At 41.8% G+C, this 19656-nt stretch overlaps 1 protein-coding gene and 1 long non-coding RNA gene across 2 annotated transcripts; both read right to left on the bottom strand.

Moving 5' to 3' along the window:
* Window positions 1-114: 114 nt before the first annotated feature.
* LOC139573693 (soluble guanylate cyclase 88E-like) lies at window positions 115-18286 on the bottom strand. Its single transcript, XM_071397450.1, has 17 exons — window positions 18187-18286; window positions 17400-17576; window positions 16961-17093; window positions 16656-16830; window positions 16419-16510; window positions 15932-16189; window positions 9857-10004; window positions 9011-9133; window positions 8574-8694; window positions 6262-6391; window positions 5777-5923; window positions 5340-5486; window positions 4957-5113; window positions 4103-4212; window positions 2112-2201; window positions 1742-1860; window positions 115-1499 (listed from the first exon to the last, which is right to left on the bottom strand). Exons 2-17 carry the CDS (start codon window positions 17525-17527, stop codon window positions 1097-1099), a joined length of 2481 nt encoding a protein of 826 aa, XP_071253551.1. The 5' UTR covers window positions 17528-17576; window positions 18187-18286; the 3' UTR covers window positions 115-1096.
* On the bottom strand, window positions 10011-15904 carry LOC139573694 (uncharacterized). The gene is made up of 3 exons (XR_011674642.1): window positions 15065-15904; window positions 14849-14957; window positions 10011-11372 (listed from the first exon to the last, which is right to left on the bottom strand). It is a non-coding gene; the product is annotated as an uncharacterized lncRNA (long non-coding RNA).
* Window positions 18287-19656: the final 1370 nt, after the last annotated feature.

Genomic DNA, 19656 nt, shown 5'->3' with positions numbered 1-19656 from the left:
GCACTGATGACTGATGAGCATGTTATAGAAAAAAATGTACAATCCCCAGTTTTATAGAGCTATAGCTTCCCTTTTTTCTTTGCCTTCATCTGTCCCTCTGACATTGTGAGCGAATCACAATTTTTTTGTGTGTTTATTGTCAAGCAAAACATTTAAAGATATCAACAAGGAAATGAACACGTGACGTGTTTGTCTGTACAGTACTTATGGACAAAGAAGTGCTAACATACAGTAAACGTGCAACAAATTACAAATACAAAACAGAAAGTAAAGCACTTACAGCATTAGGAAAAGCGCTATTATATAAATGATTATTAAAGTCAATATTATTCCATCATTAAATACAGTATCAGTACTCTAACTTGTGTCAGACTTCTCAGAACTAGTTTTTTGCAAATAAAATACAACCATCTCTTGACATCTCATCTTACTCTGTATACCAATCCATTGTGATCCTGTAATTAGAAAAGGTGTTTTCACCGACGGTAATAACTTAATAAATAGTACATGAACTGTACATGTATTGACCTGTTTCCTTTCAACAACATGCAGAAATCCATGACATTAGCCAGGTGCTTGTATTACCAAAAAAGGCCCACTGTTTAACACGTCATCAAGACATGAGTATCGGTATATATTTGTTGGAAGAGAAACGTTTTTCCCTTTTCAGCAATGTCACATTTGTTTAATTTTAGGAGCATCAATGTTTCCACTATTATTACTTAGGTGAGGTGGTCCGCCCTGTCTACCTCTGTTACTCTACCTTGAATAAATGGATTAATACATTACATTAGGTGTGGGCTGCCCTGAATATTGTTGTGGGGACCCTCAGGTCCTGCCTAAGGAAAAACATAGGATAGACACCAGGGCATCATACAATATATCGAACATGAATGCTGGCCCATGATCTGAGAGGTCTTGAACTCTGGCCTGGTCCATCTCACAGTAGGGAAAAACTAAAAGGGACGTGACTGACCAGCGAAACCAAGTTGAATTTTCTGATTGGTTGAGGTTCAAGGTTAGATACAGTTTCAGGGTTGCCTTCACAGGACTCTCAATAAGATGCAGGCCAGTCACATTATTTTAGCCTCTCCTCTCACAGTAGGCAGCAGGAAGTGCTGCGCATGGGAAGGTGGGCGGGCAGCTTGGTGTGCTGCCTGAAGCTGTTTTTCTTGTTGTTGAGCACTGGGGCGGCGGTGGCCAGGGGGGCCGTGGGGGTCTCCTGGGCAGCAGCAGGAAGCACTGCACTCTCCTGCACTACATTGACCTGCTGGGGAGGAGCTTCGGGCTTGGCCACGACCCCTTTGTTGTTGTTCTTAGTGTTCTTTTTTACTTTCTTCTCCTGGGGCTCGGTGGGGTCTGTGGGGTCCTCGGGGGCGCCCTCTAGTGAAGGTAAGGGCTCTGCAGGCAGCTCTGTGGGGGTGGGCTTGCCCTCTGCCTGCTCCTCGTTGGGAATGTTCAGGTTGGAGGTGGAGCGCTTGGTGTTGGTGCAGGTGGACCTGTGTGTTGGAACATATTAAAAAAAAAGACCTCATAAAGTATGTACAAAAGCAAAGCAAATTAGTAGCAGGTGTGTTTTTCTTATGCAAGCCCTTCGCTCCACAAACAGGCTGGTGTTGGAACCTTACTAACTATACAGAAGTGCAATTCAATGAACAGTTCACAGTCATATGATATAGGGCATCTTGCAGTATATCCCTACAGAAGAGATTGGTGTTGCCTCCTCCCCTGCTCCACTTACCCATTGGAGCTCCTGTCCTCCGAGTCCTTCTGTTCACTGCTGTAGCGGAGCTCTGCTGGAGTCTTAAACGACAGGTCCTTCTTCCCCTTCAGCCAATATGTCTTCATGTAGCCTTTACCCTGTGAATGGACAGAATTTAGGCAGCAATAGTACCGTGTTCATGATCCTTATGTTCAATACCTGTCATAACTCAGCCAATGGATGGGCCGCAAATGACAATTTCAGGACTTTTGAACTTTGATAAAACTCCTGAAGAGATCAAAATATATTTTAATAGAAAAAGATTTAAAAAATGGATTTAGTGTGGTACATTTTTGTCTGTTTGGCAGGTGGAGCATCACAGTGTCATGATGGAACATCGTACACATACCTTCACAAAGATCTTTCCTCTCTCCTCAATTATGTAGGGCTCATGTTCCAAGTGGTCCTTGGTGGTCTGGCTGATGTGGATCTGCATGCCCTGTACAGACAGACACACAGAGGCTGATGGCTGACATGGTGCTAACTATTCAGCTCACTCAATGTCGCATTAACCTACTTGCGGCCTACTTACGAAATAAATGATTTGCTATACAGTGCTAATTGATTGCGTCTATTGGGTAAATCCATTTCAATTCAATCACTTTTTGACAGCACCCCTTTTCATTTGAACAAATCCTTCCATAAAAAATGTGTCTATTGTAGAAGTGCTCAGAACGTGACCTTTGGACCTGAATGGCAAAACTTTCAAGAGATAAAGTTGCTCAAAGTTGACCTATTTTGCATACCCCACCATACCATGAGACATCCATGTCTTCATCACTGGAAAATATAAACGGTTGATAATTAGTATCATTTAAAAGCTTACAAACAGGGTTGTCAAACTATTTGATCATTTCTTTTTTAAGTATGTATTGTTTTAACCTTAAATGTCAATTATCAAAAAATGCGTAAACTCAGATTTAAAAAAAATATTCACATACACTGTAGCTTAGACCCTATTTGACATCATCAGAGGGTTTTGTGTTGTGACCAATGTTCCCTCTAAGCTGTGCGTGGGCAAGCAGCTCCCCGGGACTGCCACTCAGAACAAATACCAGCCTGCGCAGAGAAGCAAGAGATTTCCCCGTTAGTTAACACTATCAACGTTTCCCTTTACTGTGGGAATTGTGATTGAATCAACGCAATATTAGCCACATTCAAGGCAATACACCGAAACAAAACTAAATATGCAGGAGATTTTGTTGTAGGCAGAACACATCGGAGTAGGTTTCTATTGCAATGACAGGCACAACTCAGGCCCTTACTCTACACAGACCATAACCAATCAGAGCTGCAGTAGGCCTATATGCAAATAGGCCATTGCCAGATATGGATCTGTGCCATTCACTTTGAACTGGACTGTTTTTACAGCATGAGCGGTCATGAGTAGATGTGCTTGTTTTGAGATCAAAGCAAGAGCTACATGTAGCAATGTGTGCACATTTGTACATTTGTTCATATCCTTTGCTAGTTAGTAAGTTATTAGACCAATTATAGATCATTTTGTATTCAGCAATGGGGGAGTGATTGCTTCCTACAAGAGCACAAAACGTGTGCATTTCAAGACATCTTTGAAAAACGAGTCAGGTAAAGAGATTTTTTTGTCTTAAAGGTGCAGTTTTGTATTTTGAGATTAGGCATGAATAAGCTAAGTAGTCAATAGGCAGAGGGTAGCATAATTTGTCTGACTCTCTGTAATAATGGCATGGGAATAATTATGGGTTTTATTTTGTAAAGTGGTTTCTTGCATCAAACAACACATCATTTTCAGTCACCTCCTTGTCTGAAGGACAAGTGGATTAACAGGTTCATGTCAAGCCCTGCATGTTTTTTTCAAAAGTCTCATGGAATGTAGGCCTACTTTGAACACCACACATTGGCTCCTACTGTAGGCTCAATGATAGAACAGCTATTTCCATGTAAACATTTTATGGGATGCATTTTCTCTGTTTTTGATGGTCGGCCACTCTGGTAGACTTACGTTATGATCAAATAGCCACAGTAGCCTACTTGACCACTGTTAAAACTAACTTAGACCGGGTACAGCATCAGTGTTCACAGTAAATGTGCGCCGGAAGTTGCACAGAATCTTCACAACGTTCATGTTTGCACTCAGCAGACCTGAAATTTGCTCAGTGCCTACATTCTTTTGAGGGAACATTAGTTGTGACTGCCATTGGTTGAGACACAACATGCTCTTGAATACAGAGTGGGTGTCAATCAAAGAAATAGAACATGTATGGAACCTTTTGTTTAAATCAAAAGGAATGATGTCAAAAAGTGATTGAATTCACATGGATTTACCCTATAGTGAAGTTATGTTGTAATGTCAGCACTCACCACCCCATTGCTCTCCATGCGGGAGGCAGTGTTGACGGTGTCTCCAAACAGACAGTAGCGAGGCATCTTCAGCCCCACCACCCCAGCCACCACCATCCCTGAGTGGATCCCTGAAGGGAAACAACACACAATGACGTTAAACTGCTTTACTGAACCTGGATCAGTGGCTCTAGATTCAGGGTGCCTTAAGGAGTATAAATCTGGCAGCATTAACTGAGGAGCACAGTCAGGGCATGGCGAGACAATATCAAGCCTTTGACTTCCTTTTGACCGGATTATAAAGACACACCGTACAGTACAGTATGTGTATGCTTTATGTCTGTCATATGCAGGGTTGGGTAGGTTACTATATAAATGTAATCCATTACAGTTACATGACCAAAATTGTAATCAGTAATGTAACTTTTGGATTACCCAAACTCAGTAACGTCATCTGGTTACTTTTGAATTACTTTCCCCCTAAAAGGCATTAAAGGAAGACAAAAAGGATCCATCAAACATAGTGGTCTCTGACTTGTGGTCAGACTCGCTCAGGTGGAACAAACTTAAACGTGCACCTTTTTTTCAATGCTGAATTGAATGTCATTGAGAAAACAGAAAGGTGTCATCATGTATTTTGTTCCGCAATCGTCCTTTATGAATTTAAAAGTAATCCAAGAAGTAATCATCTAGTTTTTCCAAAGTATCTGTAATCGGATTACAATATTTTTGCTAGTAACGTATTACAGGTACAGTTTTTTTGTAATCAGATAACATGTAGTAATTATACTTCTATGGTAAGGCCCACTCCTGTCTACACTTTCTGTGCCATAGAAATAGAGTGACTAGATTGTATTTCAATGGTCTCTGCTCACCGACTCTGATCTGGATGTTGTCTCCAGTGGAGGGGTCTTTGAGGTGGTCGATGGAGCTCAGCATGTCCAGGGCCATGTCACATATGTGGTGGGCATGGAAGGTTGTCTTATTGGGCACGCCTGCCACCACCATGTAGGCATCTCGGATGGTCTCCACCTGAATCCATGGGAATAAGAGTCAAGTAGTATGTTTAGAAGCATTACTGTATAAATTATATCATACCAATGAAACAGACTAAATATTCCACTCTGTAAAACATTGCTACAGCCACTCAATGCATGATAAGTCTGTGTTCTCCTTTTTGGTTGAGCCAACCTTGGTTGAGTATTCAGGCATATTGTTCCCACAGAGGCCCTTGTTTTGTATTGTCCCAGTCATTCACCTTGTAGACGTTGTGCTTCTCGCTGAGCGTGTCGAAGACGATGTAGATCTCGTTGAGCATGTCCACCACCTGCATGGGCGTGATGTGGATGCAGATCTCGTTGAACTTCACCACGTCGCTGAATAGGATGGTCACGTCCGGGAACACCTGGGGAAACGGAAAGGAAATACCAGCACACTTAAATGCTTGACATTGTGGCTAGTTGGAATACAATTGAGCCTTATTGTCATTGAATGTTTTGAGCCAATATGGAGGATAGTTTCCTCTACAAATTCTATTGCTGTGTCTGAAATGGCACCCTATTGCCTGTATAGTGCATTACTTTTGGCCAGAGCCTGGGCCCTATATAGTGCCATATATAGGGAATGGGGTGCCATTTTGGATGCACCCTGTATATCTGTATATGTATCTGTAAATTTATGGCTGTGGGTTAGTACCTGGCATGTCTCCAGGGCCGTGATACCCTTCCTGAGCCGGTCAGCCACAGCTTTGGGGATCATGGCGTAGAGGAGGGAATCTCCTCTCTTCTTCTCCTCGTCCAGCTTCTTGATGATCTCCTGGAGCTGGGCATACTTCTGCTGCTCCTGGAGTGGGAGGAGCCACCAGAGAGAGAGAGCTGTCAGTCAACTAACTCCTCATCCTTCTTCAAATCCAGCCCGGCCCTTGAGATGGTCTTTGCCTCTCCCTTTCAGTGTGACCTATACACTGCATAGGTCTTTATTTGTAACTTTGAAAATGAAGCTGCCTATGAGCAGGACTGTGTGTGGGTATAGTAGTATGTCTTGCATTCTTAGATGAGGAAAACTTGGCCCAGTTAGTAGAGGAGTTATCTGATGATGTTAACAATGTGCCAAAGTACGGTTGTGTGCTATTCCTATTCTAAAGGGTGGTATGTGGTATATATGAAACGTGTATGACTTACCTGGTCAAGAGCCAGCTGAAGTTCAGCCGACTGCTGTGTTCCGGCTAAGATGAGCTCTCGGCTGGAGTCGTGTAGGTTCAGATCGTTCACATAGACGCCCATTTTAATCATGTCCTCCACTGTCTCTATACTGGAAGAGGAAGAAAACAGTGGAAGAGGAATGAGAGAGACAGCAAGGATGGGGTGAGTGGCAGAAAGGGAGATAAGAAGGGATTGGAAAGGTAGAGGGAAGCGGATAAACGCAGCATGCGTTTTCAGCGATCTTACTGAGTTACAGTTCATAGGCCCACCCAATTGGAAGCCAGGCCCAGCCAATCATAATTCGTTTTTCCCCACAAAAAAGGAGGAATACTCACTAACAGGGATGTAAACAAATTTCTCCACAAATTTGGAGAGAAATATGTTTTTTGTGCGTACAGAACATTTATGGGATCTTTTATTTCAGCTCATGAAACATGGGACCAAATATATATTATGCATACTGAACATATTTATAGGCATATAGTAATATTATAAATATAGCTTATCATTGTTTTTATTATTTTCATATGCTAATAAACACAGACACACCATAAGGTAAGGACTATCTAAGGTAAGTGTTGGAGCCAAATTCCCTTACGTTCAGTCTCATTATGAACATTTATGGTTTGTCTTATTAGAATCGTAAAACATTGATTTATTGAAATCTTTCAAGTCTGCTCCCGCTCCCCCTCTCTGGTGCTCGAGGTCGCCAGGCTGCTTATCATTACGCACACATGTCACCATCGCTACTCGCATCAGCGCTTCATTGGACTCACCTGGATTCATCACATTATTAATTACCTCCCCTATATCTGTCACTTCCTCAGTTTCTTTCCCGAGTCAGCATTAATGTCGTTATGTTTCCCTTGTCCAGACGTTGTCTGTGTTTTGTTTCATGTCGGTTATTTATTTAATATTCAGTCCCTGTACTTGCTTCTCATCTCCCAGCGTCTGTCCTTACAGAATGCTGACAACACAATTTGAAGCATCATGGAGTTTTTTTGTTTTTGTTGGTGACATCGGGTCCGGGTCCAGTGTCTGTCCTTACAGAAATCATGTTTTGGGTTTTCTATTATGGTAATTATGGGTATTTGAAAGCAATCAAATCAAACTTTATTTGTCACATGCGCCGAATATAACAGTGAAATGCTTACAGTGAAATGCTTACTTACAAGCCCTTAACCAACAATGCAGTTCAAGAAAGAGTTAAGAAAATATTTACCAAATAAACTAAAGTATAAAATAATAAAAAGTAACACAATAAAGAAACAATAACGAGGTACCGGTATGCAGGGGTTCCGGGTTAGTTGAGGTCATTTGTACATGTAGATAGGGGTAAAGTAAATATGCATAGATAATAGACAGCGAGTAGCAGCAGTGTAAAATCAAATGGGGTGGGGGAGGTCAATGTAAATAGTCCGGGTGGCCATTTGATTAATTGTTCAGCAGTCTTATGGCTTGGGGGTAGAAGCTGTAAAGGAGCCTTTTGGTCCTAGACTTGCCGCTCCGGCACCGCTTGCCGTGCGGTAGCGAACTACTTGGCGCTCCGGCACCGCTTGCCGTGCGGTAGAAGAGAGAACAGTCTATGACTTGGGTGACTGGAGTCTTATACAATTTTCTGGGCTTTCCTCTGACACCGCCTAGTATATAGGTCCTGGATGGCAGGAAGCTTTGTCCCAGTGATGCACTGGGCCGTACGCACTACCCTCTGTTGCGCCTTAAGGTCAGATGCCGAGCAGTTGCCACACCAGGCGGTGAAGCAACCGGTCAGGATGCTCTCGATGGTGCAGCTGTAGAACTTTTTGAGGATCTGGGGACCCATGCCAAATCTCCTGAGGGGGAAAAGGTTTTGTCGTGCCCTCTTCACTACTGTCTTCGTGTGTTTGGACCATGATAGTTCGTTGGTGATGTGGACACCAAGGAACTTGAAACTCTCGACCCGCTCCACTACAGCCAGATCAGGTCAGATTTGACAAATGGAGCCTTACCTGGGCAAACCCCCTTCTTCCCATGTTCCCCTTCCCTATACCTAATTTGTGGTTTGGTATTATGGCTCAGGTAGGCCTGGATGGACTATAGTCCATGAAATTATCTTTGTTTGTAAAATACCTTTTTGTTTGTTTTTATACTATCGAAGCTTTTGATGCTCCTTTTTTGGTTGCTTTGTAAGCGTGTCTGACCGTGGCATCACATAGCTGTAGCCTCAAGGCAAGTTTTGAATTGGATTACGTATTGCCTTTTTATAGTCAGATAAGGACTAGGTACTGTAAGGATGTTGTGGGTGGTCTTACATGGGCGTACTGAGGAAGATGAGCGAGTCCCACTGGGGGACGTACTTCATTTGACCCTTCAGGTGGAGGGGCTTCTTGGGAGGTTCCCTCATATCCTCGAAGATGGTTTCACTGCACTTCCCTGGGGATGACGAAGAGCAGGGTGGGGTCATCCACAGACATAGAACTTGGAAACATTGGTTTGAAATTTAGAATTGTCACCAACAATTCCAAGACCATTTACACTCTCGTTATTCAAAATGGTATAGTTAATACTTAATTCAAAATAGACAGGGCAAACACTGACTGTTTTGATTCTGGCCGTGTGTTGGATTTCTGTACCCCTTTCAAATTTAGGAGAACAAAGCTATGTAGCATGTACGCTTATTTTGGTGAGCTGAACAGGTGGGAAGATAGATAAAAAGAAGTGTGGAGGGCGAGGAAGAAGGGGTTCTCACCGGTGACAGTCTGGAAGGCGAGCAGCTCGATGTCCTCTCCCCCTGAGTTGGCTGAGCTGTTGTACTGAGTCAGAGCACTGCTGAACTCCTGGTCTCCCTTCATCTCCTCCACAGACTTCACATCTAATGGGCCAGAGGAAAGGAGGGGATGAATGACGGAGGGAGGGAGGGACTGAGATAGGGAGGGAGGATGGGTGGCTGAGTGAGTGACATTTATTTAATGCATTTCACTCATGCTTATAACAGCACTGACAGTGAGATTTTTTATTGTTACACATATTGGAAGACTTTCAAAGCCCAGTGCAGTCAAAAATTAGATTTTCCTGTGTTTTATATATATTTTACACACTATGAGGTTGGAATAATACTGTGAAATTATGAAAATTATTATAATACCCTTTTAGTGTAAGAGCTGTTTGAAAGGACTGCTTGAAATGTCAGCCTTTTTGGTGGGATGGAGATTTAGCCTGCCTGTTGACATCACCAGGCAGTAAGTTAAGTGAGTAGACCAATACGAAAGAGAGTTCCAAACCTCTCTGCAAATAACAGCTAGTTTTCCCCTCCCCAGTCCCAGACAGTCCTAGCAAAATTCTTGTTTAAGAAATTGCTCTTTACTAAGAAGCAATTTTTTCTTTCTTTTTGATAATTTTAGTTGAAACAATCACAGTAACTTACTTAATTGTTACCCAGAAATGATTTGATATTGAGATAAAAACAGCTGCATTGGACCTTAATTAATCAAAATCACTTAAACATTAGACATGTGCTAGAGATTGTTAGGGACAAAGTACTCCCCTCTCCTGTCGGTTGACTGTGGCGACGGGCGGACCCTTGACTTCTCTGTACCTCTCTCTTCCTCTCTCTTGGGTTTCTCGCTCTCCTCTTTTCCCTCATCTTCCTTTTCCTTGCTCAGTTTAGGGACATTCACCTTCTGCTTGCTCTCCACCACAGCTTTGGACAGTAGCTCAAACACATTGTTAAGGTGGGTGTAGATCTGAGGGGAAGCATGGAAACAGATGACTTCAGTCAAATCCAGGGCCCGTATTCACAAAGCGTCTCAGAGTAGGAGTGCTGATCTAGGATCAGGTCCACACTGTCCGTGTAACCTTATTTATTGTGATTGTGAAGGCAATGTTGATCCTATATCAGCACTCTTACTCTGAGATTCTTTATTCTGAGACTGGCCCTGATACATGCAGACATAGTGATGCTTAAAGGTCCCGCACAGGTATCCTATTTCCCAAGTAAAAATGCCTTTGAATGACAAAAACATCACCCATAATATTTGTACACTATTAAAATGCTCAGAATTGAAGAAATTCTAATTTCTAACTATCAGGAAGCCTGAAAGAGCAGGCTGAGTGGGCAGGGAGCTTATATTCATGAGCTCGCCTTGACTGACAGCTCTTTGAAACGCTCTTGTGGTCGTTGTAACAAGGTAAACAATGGGCCACATGTCATTGATGAACAGGTAAACAATGGGCCACATGTCATTCCTAGCCTAAATTTTTGGCTCAACCCATTTTCTCTGCAAAATGCTCTCATAGTCAACAGAACTGTTGGATATCAGACAAACAGCAGCAATTGCATTTGTTTTATTTTTTAACTAATTACAGAATACAGCTCACTGATACACTTCTTCACAAGAATAGTAAAGCCTGAGTGATCTTAGAAGCTTACACATAAGAGAATATACAAACAGCATACAATAAGTGTACTGGACAATTTATTGGTGCCTCTGCATTAAATCAAATAACATTTTATTGGTCACATACACATATTTAGCAGATGTTATTGCGGGTGTAGTGAAATGCTTGCATTATAAATAACAATATGTTCAGAATTATATGTATTGATCAGACATTTATTTGATAATTTACAATAGGACAGCACAGCCCAAAATATTGATCAACATGAACACTCATGAGAAATAATGGTGAGAAATAATGGTGAGACATCATTGGACATGAGTCAAATTGAGTCGTACAATTTGTAACACTAATCTCCCATCCAAATGCTAGAAAAAAACATAGAAATGAACAAAATGTGATATCATATCATGTAAAAGTTAATTACTTAGGCTTTAGGTAATGCAACCAACCACAGAGATTGATGGGGAGGGGAGGGGGACCCATGTACCCCGCTTCAATCAAGCAGACTTCAGTCACCCACTTGGCTTCAGTCACCCCCAAGATTGAAGCGGGACACTATGGCCTCCTCCTTGTCAGAACTCTCACACTGGGTAAACAGGGGTGCTGGGATGGACAGCTCACACAGCTTCCCCAGCTTCCCCACATACTGTAACATGCTGGATCAAGCGTGGCCTTGTTGAAGAGGAGATCCAGGAAGCTGTCTACATAGCCTGTAATGTTTATGAAAAGGGAAATGTTTGTTAAATGGGTAGTGAATTTATTTTCCTTTATTTACTGTTCCGAGTTATGATGCTATTGATTCGTTGATGTAGTGATCTATTCATTTTACAATGTGTTTTCTGGTGTTTTTGAAGTACTCAATTTGAAATATGCAATATTTGGTTGTGCACTTTTTTGTGAAACGTTTCAATGTTTGTATTTTGAATTTTTGTGTGCCTGAAATGCTTAATTGGTGCAGATTTGAAATGAAGAGTAGTACTTAATTCGTTTTTTGGTGTATCTGTAGTTACACTTTTTATATTTGTGAACATTTTTATTTCACTACATTCCTAAAGAAAATAATGTACTTTTTACTCCATACATTTTCCCTGACACCCAAAAGTTGTCTTTACATTTTGAATGCTTAGAAGGACAGGAAAATGGTAATTTTCACAAACTTATCAAGAGAACATCCCTGGTCATCTCTACTGCCTCTGATCTGGCGGACTCACTAAACACAAATGCTTCGTTTGAAAATGATGTCTGAAGTGTTGGAGTGTGTCCCTAGCTATCAGTAAATAAAATCTAAAGAAAACTGTGCCATCTGGTTTGCTTAATAAGTCATTTGAAATGATTTATACTTTTACTTTTGATACTTAAATGTTTTAGCAATTATATTTACTTTTGATACTTAAAACTTCTTGTGGATAGGGGGCAGCAATTTCACATTTGGATGAAAAGCGTGCCCAGAGTAAACTGCCTCCTACTTAGTCCCAGATGCTAATATATGCATATTATTATTAGTATTGGATAGAAAACACTCTGAAGTTTCTAAAACTGTTTGAATCATGTCTGTGACTATAACAACTTTTTTGGCAGGCAAAACCCAGAGGACAAACCATTCAGACTTTTATTCTTTTCAATGACTTTTCATTGGGAATCCAGATTTCTAAGGGACCTTCCTGCAGTTCCTATCGCTTCCACTGGATGTCAACAGTCTTTAGAAATTGGTTGAGGTTTTGCCTTTGAGAAATGAAGACGTAGCCATGTTCAGAATGAGGCTCCAGTGAAGTGTACTGTTTGTTAGAGGCGCGTGACCAGAAAGCATGCTACACATTGTTTTCCTCCGGTATTGAACACAGATCATCCCATCTTCTATTTTATCGATTATTTACGTAAAAAAATACCTAAAGTTGTGTTACAAAAGTAGTTTGAAATATTTGGACAAAGCTTACAGGTAACTTTTGAGATATTTTGTAGTCACGTTGTGCAAGTTGGAACCGGTGTTTTTCTGGATCAAACGAGCCAAATAAATGGACATTTTGGATATACAGTGGGGCAAAAAAGTATTTAGTCAGCCACCAATTGTGCAAGTTCTCCCACTTCAAAAGATGAGAGAGGCCTGTAATTTTCATCATATGTACACTTCAACTATGACAGACAAAATGAGAAAAAAAAATCCAGAAAATCACATTGTAGGATTTTTAATGAATTTATTTGCAAATTATGGTGGAAAATAAGTATTTGGTCACCTACAAACAAGCAAGATTTCTGTCTCTCACAGACCTGTAACTTCTTCTTTAAGAGGCTCCTCTGTCCTCCACTCGTTACCTGTATTAATGGCACCTGTTTGAACTTGTTATCAGTATAAAAGACACCTGTCCACAACCTCAAACAGTCACACTCCAAACTCCACTATGGCCAAGACCAAAGAGCTGTCAAAGGACACCAGAAACAAAATTGTAGACCTGCACCAGGCTTGGAAGACTGAATCTGCAATAGGTAAGCAGCTTGGTTTGAAGAAATCAACTGTGGGAGCAATTATTAGGAAATGGAAGACATACAAGACCACTGATAATCTCCCTCGATCTGGGGCTCCACGCAAGATCTCACCCCGTGGGGTCAAAATGATCACAAGAACGGTGAGCAAAAATCCCAGAACCACACGGGGGGACCTAGTGAATGACCTGCAGAGAGCTGGGACCAAAGTAACAAAGCCTACCATCAGTAACACACTACGCCGCCAGGGACTCAAATCCTGCAGTGCCAGACGTGTCCCCCTGCTTAAGCCAGTACATGTCCAGGCCCGTCCGAAGTTTGCTAGAGAGCATTTGGATGATCCAGAAGAAGATTGGGAGAATGTCATATGGTCAGATGAAACCAAAATATAACTTTTTGGTAAAAACTCAACTCGTTGTGTTTAGAGGACAAAGAATGCTGAGTCGCATCCAAAGAACACCATACCTACTGTGAAGCATGGGGGTGGAAACATCATGCTTTGGGGCAGTTTTTCTGCAAAGGGACCAGGACGACTGATCCGTGTAAAGGAAAGAATGAATAGGGCCATGTATCGTGAGATTTTGAGTGAAAACCTCCTTCCATCAGCAAGGGCATTGAAGATGAAACGTGGCTGGGTCTTTCAGCATGACAATGATCCCAAACACACCGCCCGGGCAACGAAAGAGTGGCTTCGTAAGAAGCATTTCAAGGTCCTGGAGTGGCCTAGCCAGTCTCCAGATCTCAACCCCATAGAAAATCTTTGGAGGGAGTTGAAAGTCCGTGTTGCCCAGCAACAGCCCCCAAACATCACTGCTCTAGAGGAGATCTGCATGGAGGAATGGGCAAAAATACCAGCAACAGTGTGTGAAAACCTTGTGAAGACTTACAGAAAACGTTTGACCTCTGTCATTGCCAACAAAGGGTATATAACAAAGTATTGAGATAAACTTTTTTTATTGACCAAATACTTATTTTCCACCATAATTTGCAAATAAATTCATTAAAAATCCTACAATGTGATTTTCTGGATTTTTTTTCCTCATTTTGTCTGTCATAGTTGATATGTACCTATGATGAAAATTACAGGCCTCTCTCATCTTTTTTAGTGGGAGAACTTGCACAATTGGTGGCTGACTAAATACTTTTTTGCCCCACTGTATATCGACGGAATTAATCGAACAAAAGGACCATTTGTGATGTTTATGGGACATATTGGAGTGCCAACAGAAGAAGCTCGTCAAAGGTAAGGCATGAATTATATCTTTATTTCTGCATTTGTGTCGCGCCGGGAGGGTTGAAATACGATGGTCTGTGTTTGTTTGCTTGGTTGCTATCCTCAGATAATAGCATTGTTTGCTTTCGCCGTAAAGCATTTTTGAAATCTGACACGTTGGCTGGATTCACAACAAGTGTAGCTTTAATTTGGTATATTGAATGTGTGATTTCATGAAAGTTTAATTTTTATAGTAATTTATTTGAATTTGGCGCTCTGCATTTTCACTGGATGTTGGCCAGGTGACGTCCCACATATCCCAGAGAGGTTTTAAGTATGTTTATAACGAAATACTTTTAGACGTTTAGTCAAGTAGTATTTTACTGGGTGACTTTCACTTTTACTTGAGTAATTTTCTATTAACATATCTTTACTTTTACTCAAGTATGACAATTGGGTACTTTTTCCACCACTGGAAATGAATAAATGGCTTACAGTATGTTGGGTCTGACTTCACATGTTTCACAGCATATCCCCCCCTTCTTTGCCTTTGGAAAGCAGATTTTGTATCACAGCATTCCTGCTGTGGTGGTGGCCTGGGAATCTGTGCAGACAAAATAGATGTTGAATTTTCTAAAATGTCTATCATTACAGCTTGATGATAGTGAAAATACCAAAAGTAGATAAAGTGAAAATCATAATGATACTTACATTATGGTCAGCGCTTGCAAGACCCACTGTTCCAATGTCAATGATGGTATTGCATCCGTCTTTAGGATTAGCTTCCTGGCAAGACCAATCGAATATTCTCCCCATTTGATAAAGCAACTTCGCTCAAAATGTGCACTGCACACCCGTGACATAATTGTAATTTTCGGTGCAGCCTGTCCACCCAAAATAAAAATGAGACACTGCTGTCGGATGTCTTCTTTCTTCAGAAAATAGTGTAACGTTAAATTTACACTATGGCATCCAGTCACAATGTGCTTTTTCCCGGTATGCTGGTAAGTAGCTTGCTAGCTAACAGTCACACCACAGATGAAAGGCTACCAGTATATTTAAAAATATATATATTATTTGGTTGTACGTTCTGCTTGAGCTAGCTACTAGTAGCTTGCCTACGGTTTGTAAACAAAGCCAAAGCAAGGCATAGGAACACATGCAATTATGGTTTTAAGGCAGTACATATTTAAATTATTTAAGATGATAAGACGCTACTGGTGTATTACATTTCCGGCTTTATGTGACGTTGGATAAAGCCTGACTGAATCCAAGTGTTTGACAAGGGGAGGGGACCAGTAACTTTATGATCAAACATTATCAATGTGCCAGGTACAGCCATTCTTCATACTTGGGTTACCCTACTTTGAACTGATTTCATCCAAATATCATCCAATGTGATGAAAAACATGATTTTCAATGTTTGTGACCATTAAAGGGGGTTGTTGAATGTTACTAAATAACCCAAATATCCACTAAAAAACTCTCTGGATTGACAACAATAGCCTAGGTAAGTGGAAAAACCATACCAAATGTAACAGAACCCTCATCCCCCTCTCTCTCCCCTCCTGTACTCACGTTGTCCCAGCTGAACTCCAGCATGGGTCGCACCAGGGTGAACTCTTCGTTGACCTTCTTGCCCTGCAGGTCGGAGAAGACCTCCTTTAGGCCGTCCCCAATGCGGTACATGGTCATGTCCCGGCGGAAGATCACACTAAAGGGGAACATGTCGAAAAAGATGCCCCTCTTCATGGGTAGCTTCTCGTACCCCGGGGCCGTCTTCTGCTGGGGCATGCGGTGCTTGAAGGCAGCGTTGTCAAAGTTCATCTTGTAGATCTGCGACAAAGAGACATCACGGCAACGCAACTGTGATGATCTTAAGGTTGTGAGTATCATGACAATCTGGCCAGAAACTAAAGTTGTTTGACAATGGGGCAAACAGTAGCACTTGGAAAGTGATGCACTCCAAGGTCGGAGGAGTTACTTGCGCGTGCGCTGGGGTGTACATAAGATTGTTGAAAAGAAGTAGCTTCAGATAGGTAGATGCCCACAGTACAGTACATACCACATATGTCATCTTCTCAGTCTCTTCTTTGGACAGGATCTCAACTTCAATGTCTGTATTGTAGAACTGCCTTCCCACTTGAGACAGCTGGCCTACAGTATGGGAAGAGAGAACAAGTATTTTTACAGTTTGGAGATGTGTGACATGCATCCTATGTATAGTATTACCAAATGTAATATAGTGCTTTCAGAAAAAGAGTGTTTGCTATGTTTGTCCTCTGTGGTGCTCCCTACCTACCTTTGACAAACTGGGTGAAGCCCTTGCGGGTGCTGCGGTAGTGCAGGGTGAGGCTGGTCTCACACTCCTCCTCCACACAGAAGCTGGGAGGCTGCACCTTGGGGAAAGAGAAGCGGAAGTACTCGTGCAGGTTGTCCAGCTCATTGATGAAGTCACGCACATTACGCCCCAACACCTGGATGAATGGACAAGGGATAAATAATGACATTACACACACACACACCAGTGTATTGATCATTGATTAGGGCCAATTATGCCAAGTGTTAACTAAGACACTTGAGGAGGGCCACTAGGCACCAGGTCACCTTGAGAATCCTCTCGTAGCCGTAGTTCCCGATCCTCTTCACCATGTAAACCCCGAAGGCATACATGAGCTCATCATGGGTCTTCCCCAGGACCTCGCCAGCTGCCTTGGCTAGCCGCAGGATCAGGTTGTCACTGCAGGGGAAGAAGGAAGATACCTAGATATGACATTTACATTGACATTTTAGTCATTTAGCAGATGCTCTTATCCAGAGCGACTTACAGTTAGTGCATTCATTGACCTGTTGGCTGTGTGTGTGTTATGTATTGATGGTCTATGTTAGACTTAGCAAAAGCACAACAAGTTATCAGGAAAGAGATTCAAGTGAAACCTCAGGTGACTTCCTTTCCTGGTAAAGTTAGAATATAAAGTAAATATGACGCATATGATGGGTACAGAGATGTAGTTTGCCCCGACAGTTAGATGGGATATGGCCGTACTTGTACATCTGATGGCGGACAAACTTGAGATGTGGTATCTCTGCCCGGGCCTCTATCAGTCTCCATACATCCTCTCCGTACGACTCGTTGATATAATCATTCACTGCTTCCAAGTACAGGCCGTACATCTTAAGGGGGTTGGGAACCTCCAGATTTCTGCCAAGTTTAACTGCTTTACTGAGGAACGGTAAGGAAAGAAGAAGTGTAAAACACCTGCAGTCTGAGTCATTTTGCATATAGGATGAACTAGATGTTAAAAACTATGAAGTCCCTCATTATTCATTGCCAGAAATATTTTCCAAAATCAATAAATCATCCCTTTTGGGTACTCTAGTACTAGCACATGTGCAGTACTTGCACTTCACATGTAGTATTTAACTGAAAATCAATCTCACACATGTATCACAAATACATTTTCACATGGACACAAATCATGTGTACATATACAGGCACAATGAGTTACTTTACACTCTTACCCTGAGGTTTGAGTGTCAGGTAACCTCCTCAAACACCTCCCTACCTCTGCACACTGTTACACAATACTCTTTTGTCAGTGTTGATCAGAAGACTTTTACAATAGCACAAGATTATCCTTTAAAGACTCATCTTTAAATAAGACACTACACTGCACAGTACTGCCTTTAGTCTATGGCACCTCGGACCTAAAATTGTCCGGAATCTATGTTCCACACCATTTAGCCCGCTAACACAAATGTTTCCCCATAGTATATCAAAAGTTTTCCAAAAGAAAAAGCAGAAGAAGAGGGTGAAAATATGGGTCCCCTACCTGCAGTCCCTCAGTGGTATGTAATTCGCTGGTCCAACTGCGGGAGCGAATGGCAAAATGCTGCTCCCTGATCTGACTGGCCAAACACCTGCTCGTGACACTGGCCCTCTTCAGACACTTCTCTATCAAGTCAATGGGTGGCAGGGCCTAAAATAAGAGTGCCAAGGCATGTTTCTGGCAGGTACCAAAGAAAAGGTAATAGTGGTGACTTTCTAGCTCGCTGAAGACATATCAGGCCAATGTGTGTGTGTACTGTAAGTCTGTGTTTGGATCTTGGTTATGAATGCCAAAAGTAAAAGTGTGTGGGCTTATTGTGGGGAATCTCTCAAGAGGGGCATGCCCCCCCTGTGATATAAGTCTAAATGTTTTAAATAAATCAATATACTGTATAATTGTACATATAGGGCTGTGGACTATGAAGTGCATTGTGACAAATATATATATTTTAAAAATAAGTAGGCTCTCTAAGCCTAGGTTATGGGATGGGCAACGTCTGGAGCAGCCCTTCAATGGATTTTCGGGGTTTGATTTGTTCATTCAAATTAAATTAAATTAATTGCAGTCCGGATAAAGGGAAGATATTTAAAGATATAAATATATATCTATCAGGTTTTAGAAGTTAAAGTGTAACCTGTAACCCCCCCCCCAAAAAAAAACAAATAATGTGTTGGAGCATTGGTGTAGCCTAGGCTACAGATCCTCGTGAAGTGCTCTATTGTAATGCTATGCTAAACGCACCCGTTATCAGCACCCGCGGGAAAATTGTGTCTCATGTTGCAAGTACGGTTGGATTGAGAAAGCCCTGGGAGTGTGAACATTGTCTTGATGGTGCTTATTGAGGCAATGGTTTTGCACGTTCTATAAACTCTGAAGGGGAGGGAGAGTATATATCAGCTATGTTGTTAGCCTGTAGGGCAGGCTATATACCTATTGTCCAAGTAGGCCAAATTTACCCGTAGCCAGTTTCCAAAAACCAAATCCTTTGGGATTGATAACAGGTTGGTTTGAATAACTACTACAAATATTCACAAATATGGTGCACCAGCCATACCACTTTTGGCCAAGACCGACTGATCTCCCCACCAGCCTTCCTGCATCCCGCGCGCAGAATCAAGCTAATTATACAAATATAAACACTTAATTTTCGAAGCTTTAGTTCCGTTGTAAAGCAGTGTGACGTTGCCCCTTTGCGAATATTTAGAGAAAAGTAGATGAGCGCACTAACTCACTCACTTGTCGGTCGAGCTTATTCTGTCTGTGTGAATAGGCTCGACCGACAACTGATTAGGTTTTCATGCGCTCATCTACTTTTCTCTAAATATTCGCTAGGGGGCACCGTTACAACGCTCCCCATTCAAATGAAAACATCAATGGACGTCAACAGAGAGAGAAACTACACTACCACTAGTGATGGGCATTCCGAGTATTTTCGGTGAGTATTTTTGGTTCACGTAAAAGAGCCGTCTCATT

The sequence above is a fragment of the Salvelinus alpinus genome, chromosome 4, assembly GCF_045679555.1.
Source record: "Salvelinus alpinus chromosome 4, SLU_Salpinus.1, whole genome shotgun sequence".
Taxonomy (NCBI): domain Eukaryota; kingdom Metazoa; phylum Chordata; class Actinopteri; order Salmoniformes; family Salmonidae; genus Salvelinus; species Salvelinus alpinus.
The sequence above is the reverse complement of the archived record's forward strand: the minus strand, read 5'-3'. Positions and strand labels throughout refer to the sequence as shown.